Source organism: Lutra lutra, chromosome 18 (assembly GCF_902655055.1).
Source record: "Lutra lutra chromosome 18, mLutLut1.2, whole genome shotgun sequence".
Classification (NCBI taxonomy): domain Eukaryota; kingdom Metazoa; phylum Chordata; class Mammalia; order Carnivora; family Mustelidae; genus Lutra; species Lutra lutra.
The window spans coordinates 19,844,780-19,851,988 of record NC_062295.1 but is presented as its reverse complement, the minus strand read 5'-3'; the positions used below and the strand labels follow the sequence as shown (position 1 = coordinate 19,851,988).

Below are 7,209 nucleotides of genomic sequence, written 5' to 3'. Positions count from 1 at the left end.
GTATTCTTCACTAGAATCTACACTTCTCAGAGCAGCAAGGACTTCTGAAACTATGAAATGTCACTGACATCTATAATCAAATACAAGCATAAAATTTAAGAACTAAAAAATACTGGAAAGAAAAAACTGCTTAGCCCTAGCTCCTGAGCTAGGAGGATTTGGTCTGTGGAAACAGGGAGGGCCAGCAACCTGTCCCAGCACAAAAGAAAACAGACTCTGAGGTAGATAACTGATCACACACAGTTGACCAGAGAAGTACACAGTTTGGGAAGACAACTTAATTTACCACTGCTTTTCAAACGTATGCAATTGTCTTAATAAAAGAGCTTCAATAACAGTGAATTATCTTCTAAGTACTACAGAAGAAATAACTGTGTATTGATGAATCAGGAATTTCACAGTTTCAAAATTGGTTTCTCTTTACATTTAACACTTGTAGTGATGATGTAAAGTGTGGCACTGCTTGGATCCAAATCTTCCTTCTTGCTTTTTTGTTTGTTGGTGTGTGTCCATACATGAATTAAAATTATAAAACCTAAATGCAAAGGTACAAAAAAGGCACGTTCTCCTAACCGCAAACTGGTCCGGCAAAAATAAAGAGCACAGAAGATATGACGCTGAGAGAAGGTGGAGCTACTGGTTACTGGCCCTTCGGTCTTTGGTGAAGTTACCTTTAAAAGTGCCAAGTAATTTTGATTTCTCAAATTTATGTAATAGAGAGAGCTAGGAGCCAATCATTTTGCTTCTATTCCTACCTCAGCTTATGTTTGAAGATAAAATCATTACTTTTAGCTTTTGCCATTTAGTTGCAATAGCAACGTTTTTCGGTTTGCCAGATCTCAGGTATAGTTCTCAGTCTAAAGCACTAGCATTAGTATAAAGGAAGGACAAAACATCCGGTGACTCCCGCCCCACCCCCCTCCCCACCCCCAACCCCAACACTACCTACACTAAATTTAGAACATGGAGTTAGTTTTTTTTTTTTCCTGAAAAAAAGGCAAAAAAGATTTTACATTGCATCATACAGCAGATACCCTAAATCGGTCAAACTATCAGAGGAAACTGTTGGCGAACAGCCTTACAAACAAGTTACCCTATTAAAAGTTCCCCAGTCAGAAAATGTGTTTCACACAAAACAGTTTTCCCTTCTTGCATTTCACTACCTTACACATTATGTGAAAAATCATTAAAAACACCTACTACATATTTAAAAAAGCCAAAATTCCAGCAACTTTTATGGACTACCTTTTAAAAGCTCTATGCTGCTGTTTTACAAGGCATAACAGACCAGCTCATTTGGTCAAAGCGTTCTACATCATTAGTTTGAACTAACTTTTACTGAAACAGCTACAGCATCAAAGGAGGTAAGGCAAATTGGAATTCATAGAGAAGGGGAAGACACTTCACACTACGTTGAAAGAAAAACAGAAAAGCTAAGAAGAGAGACGCGGAGGGCAACACTGGATACAGCGACACTCACACTCGCAAGCAAGGAACACCATGGGGGAAGTCGGACTACTTAAACGTCAGAGCCCACTGCATACAGCTGAAGGAAACGCAAATAAACACAAAATGGACAAAAACCACAAAAATCCGGTCATGCACTTGGATAAGTCTTCATGGTCTTTGTGCATACCCAGAAAATTGAAGTTTTCTTTTTCTTTTCTTTTTTCTTACTTTTTTATCTTTTTTTTCCTTTTTTTTTTTGCATCGTAACATTTGAAAAAAATCTTTTTTTTTTTTTTTTTTTGGTGTTTGTTTGTTTTACTAAAATAAACCTGTTCAGGGAAACAGCTACTAGACGAATTTAAGGGTTTTATGCACCTTATAGAACGTAGAGCAAAAATAGTTGTAGTTGATTTCATTATAAATAACGTTTTCAAGAACCTGTGCAAAACTGTCAATAATTTCCTAAAGCACAATTGATCAGAAAAATCCATGATTGTTCAGCCTTCACACCCTTCTTCATGTAAGAACGCCCTTCTGTACATCTCACAGTTACTTACTAGGTTGAAAGGAATATGGTGAATGGTCATTAGACGTCTCGACAGCCACCTGCTGCTGTCCACCTGCTTCCTCAACGGGAACGGCTCTGGTCTGCACGTGTGTGTACTGTGGCAAATAAGCCCCTTGCACAGCGGATGTCGCAGGCATGTATGTTCCGGAGCTGCCTAGTGACAGATGACTCATCTGCTGGGCCAGAGGGCTGATCATAGACGCGGGCTGTAGTGACATGGTGTGCTCCATCCAGGGAGTTAACACAGCCCCGGGGTGCTGTAGGATATAGGGTTGAGGTTGCATCCAAGAAGGACTTTGCACCTTGATAGCAGAGCAGCCCCGATACCTGTTTTCTCTGGTTTCCTTTGCCACCTGGTAGGCAGATACAGGAGATGCAATATAGGATGTAAGAGAAGTTTGAGTGATCATTCGGTTTGTAGCAATACTGTATGGTGAAGGATAAAATCCGTTCTGTAGAGCAGCTGTGGTTGGGTCATAAGTAAGTGTCATTCCAGCCTCTCCTCCTGGATGCCATGGTCTTCCATTAGGGATGTATTTGTTTGGGTTCTGCCTCTTCTTCTGTCCTCTGTCCGCAAACTTACACAACAAAGGTTCTGTAGGAGCAGAAACTCCAGGTGGTGTCTTAATGAATTTTCCATTAAAATGACCAATGACGGGGCGCCTGGGTGGCTCAGTGGGTTAAGCAGCTGCCTTAGGCTCAGGTCATGATCTCAGGGTCCTGGGATCGAGTCCTGCATTGGGCTCTCTGCTCAGCAGGGAGCCTGCTTCCTCCTCTCTCTCTCTGCTTGCCTGTCTACTTGTGATCTCTCTCTCTGTCAAATAAATAAATAAAAAATCTTTAAAAAAAAAAAATGACCAATGACGGCTTCACACTTCTCTGTTGATTCCATCCCAGCAAAGCCAACACCTCAACTGGTGCCACTGGAATCCCGCAGTATCCTTGTAGAAATAACCTGTGCAAATGGTTTGAGCATATTTTCAAGTTCTTGCTCATCCATGGACAGTGGCAGATTAGAAATGTACAGGTTAGTAGGATCTTGTTCCTGTTGCTTTGCCATTTGAGCTTGAACCCCACTAGCCTCCAAGGCAGACACAGCTTTCTGGGCTGCTGCAGGACTGTCAAAGTCGACAAAACCATAACCTTTGCATTTGTTTGTTGTCTTATCCAAAATTGCCTGCGTGGAGACGGTCTTCCCATATGGCTGACACAGCTTCACCAGGTCCTGGTCTGTGCTGTTGGGAGGCAGCCCTCGGATACAGAGGTTTGTTTTGCTCAGCTGGTCCCATCCTGAGTTGCTACTGCTGCTGCTGTCGTTATTACTGCTGGTGGTGCTGGGGCTGGGAGGGGCCCTGGGGTGCGCTGGGACCAGAGACTGCTGCTTGCAAGAGGGCGTCCTGCGGTTGCTGCTGCCCACGGGGTTGCCGCTGCTGCTGGGGAAGATCATCACAGCGGGGGCGGGCGGCGGGCGCGGGTGCAGGGCAGCCTTGCTGCGAGGGGGAGTGTGCAGGAGGGGCCGGCCTGGGCGGCGGTGCTCTGGGAACTCCCTCTCGGGAGTTCTGCTGCAGCTCCGGGCTGACTTCTCCTCCGCCCTCGACCTCCAGACTCGCCTACAAGTGCGGTGCGAGGGCGGCGGCGGCGGGCGAGAGTCGGGCAGTTCCGGCGGCCGCCGCCCTGCGTGCCATGGACAAGAGCTCGCGCAAGGAGCTGGCGGCGCCGCGGGCCTTCCAGGCGACAGCGGAAGAGCAGCGCCGCCGCGTCCCCACCTACCGCCGGGTCCCCACCTACCGCGGCCTCAACCACCGCCTCGAGCTGCATACACTTTTCTTAAATGTCAGTTTTAATGAAAATAAACAATAGATCCCACCTTAAAAAAAAAAAAAAAAAGCCAGTATGCTAACTAAAAAGCAGAAGTAGTAAAAACTGTAATAATAGTTGAGATACAAAATTTTAAAATCTAACATGTTACATTAAAACCATAAAATGGGGGGGAAAAGAGTAAAAACGCTGAGCTTTAGAATGTATTCAAATTGAACTATCATTATGTTGAAAGTAGAAAATTAACTTGCTATCCTTAAGTAGAGAGTCATCAAACCAAAAGGGAAGAAAACAAGAGAAGGAATAGAGAGGAACCACAAAAACAGAGAGAAACAACAAAACGGCAGTAAGGACAAACCTACTAATAACTAGTTTAAATGTAAAAAAAAACGAAATACTTTGAAAGACACAAAGTGCCTGAATAGATTCCAAACAACAAGACCCAGGGCACTCAGGGCAGCCCAGGCAGCCGCGCGGGGGGAGGGGCTCAGTTGGCTAAGCATCAGATTTCCTGGTTTCAGCTCAGGTCAGGATCTCAGGGTACTGGGATCAAGCCCTGCATCAGGCTCTGGGATGGGGGTGGGGTATTCTGCTGGGGATTCTCTCCCTCCTTCTCTGTCCCTTTCCCTGCTTTCTCTCCCTCTCTCTAAAATAAATAAATAAATCTTTAACAACAACGACAACAACAATAAGACCCATCTATATGCTGCCCTAGGGAGACTCACTTCAGATATGAGGACACACCCCAAATGAAAGCCCAGAAATGGAAAAGGATGCAAACTGAAAATAAAACAATGAAGAAGGGTGCTTCATGCAAATGGAAAAAAAAAAAAAAAAAAAAAAAAAAAGCTGGGATAGCTATTACTTCTATCAGACAAAACAGACTTTAAAACAAAGACTGCAAGAAAAGACAAAGTTAGGTATTACAGAAGGATAAAGGAGTCAACCCAGCAAGAAGAAATATTTACAAAATTTGTAAATATTCACGAACCAACATAGGAACACCTAAATATAGAGAGCAAATAATACCATTATCTAAATGGAAAAACTGAGGGGCACCTGGGTGGCTCAGTCAGTTAGTTAAGCAGCAGCCTTTGGCTCAAGTCATGATCCCAGGTTTCTGGGATAGAGCCCAACATGGGGCTTCCTGCTGGGCAGGGAGTCTGCTTCTCCCTCTCTCTCTGCTCCCTCCCTGCCCTCGTTCAGGCTCTCCTATCAGTCTCATTCACGCGCGCTCTCTCAAATTAATAAAATCTATTTGATAAAAAGAAAAATAAACAAATAAGTGGAAAAATTATAGCAATGCAATAGTGGGAGACTTTAATGCCCCACTTACATCAATGGATAGATCATCCAATCAGAAAATCAATAAGGAAACAATGGCTTTCACACATCAGTTCACAAAACCTTGTTAACATATACAGAAAATTCCATCCAACAGAAGAATATAGTTTGTCTGAAAAGATAAAACTCACAAAACTTTAGCCAGACTTACCAACAAAAAAAGAGGGCTCCAATAAAGCCAGAAATGAAAGAGGACTTATAACGGATTCCAAGGATATAAAAAGGATCATTAGAGACCACTGTGAACAACTACACACCAACAAACTGGACATCCTACAAGAAATGCATAAATTCCTAAAAACATAAAATCTTCCAAGACTGAGTCAAGAAGAAACAGAAAATCTGAAAGGACTAATTATGGGTAAGGAGATTGAATTAGTAATCAAAAACCTCCTAACAAACCAAAGTCCAGGCAGGGCCAGACAACTTCACTGGTGAATTCTAGCAAACATTCCATGATTTAATATCTACCCTTCTCACACATTTCCCAAAAAACTGAAAAGGAGGGAACATTTCCAAACTCATTTTTAATACCAAAACTAGACAAGGACACCACACAAACAAAAAGAAAATTCCAGCCGATATCCCTGGTGAAGACAGATGTAAAAATCCTCAATAAGGGCGCCTGGGTGGCTCAGTTGGTTGAGCGGCTGCCTTCAGCTCAGGTCATGATCCTGGAGTCCAGGGATCGAGTCCCACATCAGGCTCCCAGCTCCACAGGGAGTCTGCTTCTCCCTCTCACCTTCTCCTCGCTCATGCTCTCTCTCACTGTATCTCTCTCTCTCAAATAAATAAATAAAATGTTTAAAAAAAATCTCAGTAAATTATTAGCAAAACAAATTCAACAACACGTTAAAAGAATCATACACCACGATTAAGTGGGATTTTTATTCCAGGGATGCAAAGATTGTTCAACATTCCCAAAACAATGAGAGACACCGTTATTAGCAAAATGATAAAAATATTATGATCTTCTCAATAGATGCAGATAAATATTTGACAAATTCAACATCCATTCATAAGAACTTTTAACAAAGTGTGTACAGAGGGAACATAGTTGCACATGATAAAGGCCATATATATGACAAGCCCACAGTTAACATCATACTCAACAGCAAAAAGCTGATTTTTTTAACATGAGGAATACAGAGTGACTACATGGCTCAGTCGATAAAGTGTCCAACACCTAATCTGGGCTCAAGTGATAATCTTGGAGTCATGAGCTGGAGCCCTATGTTTGGCTCTGTGCTTGGCTGAGAGTCTGCTTGAAATTCTCTTCCTCTCTCTCTGCCCCTCCCCCAGCTCGTGCTCTCACTCTCTAAAATAAATAAATACATCTTTTTAAAAGAAGGGGGTACCTGGGTGGCTCAGTGAGTTAAGCGTCTGCCTCCAGCTCAGGTCATGGTCTCGGGGTCTTAGGATCGAACCCTTCATCAGGCTCTCTACTCAGTGGGGAGTCTGCCTATCCCTCTCCTTGTCCCTCTCCCTCTGTGCCCTATCTCCTTCTCTTGCTCGAAAACAAATAAAATCTTAAAAGTAAAAAAAAAAAGATGAGAACCACAATGATGCCCAATCACCACTAGTACTGGAAGTTCTGGCCAGAGCAATTACATGTGAGAAAGAAATAAAGGTCATCCAAATTGGAAAATGAAAGTATAACCATTTGCAAACCCTTCATATATAGAAAATCCTAGAGGGGTGCCTGGGAGGCTTAGTCTGTTAAGCTGCTGCTGCCTTTGGCTCAGGTCATGATCCCAGAATCCTGGGATTGAGTTCCGCATTGGGCTGCCCACTGAGTGGGGGGAAGGGGGTATGCTTCTCGCTCCCTCTGCCCCTCACTTGGCTCACGTTCCTGCTCTCTCTCTCTTCCCCCGCCTCCCTCCCTCAAACAAATTAATAAAATCTTGGGGGAAAAAAAAAGCAACCACCCTGAAGATTCCACCAAAAACCTGTCAGAATTAGTAAGTGAAATCAATAACACTGCATTTTTATACACCAACAAACTACCAGAAAGAGAAATTAAGGGGAAA

At 43.2% G+C, this 7,209-nt stretch overlaps 1 protein-coding gene across 1 annotated transcript; it reads right to left on the bottom strand.

Moving 5' to 3' along the window:
• Positions 1-1,240: 1,240 nt before the first annotated feature.
• LOC125090304 (RNA-binding motif, single-stranded-interacting protein 1-like) lies at positions 1,241-3,464 on the bottom strand. The gene is given in 3 exon segments (XM_047712877.1): positions 1,241-2,319; positions 2,371-2,688; positions 2,883-3,464. Coding segments are annotated over 3 exon segments (1,221 nt in total). The 3' UTR covers positions 1,241-1,998.
• Positions 3,465-7,209: the final 3,745 nt, after the last annotated feature.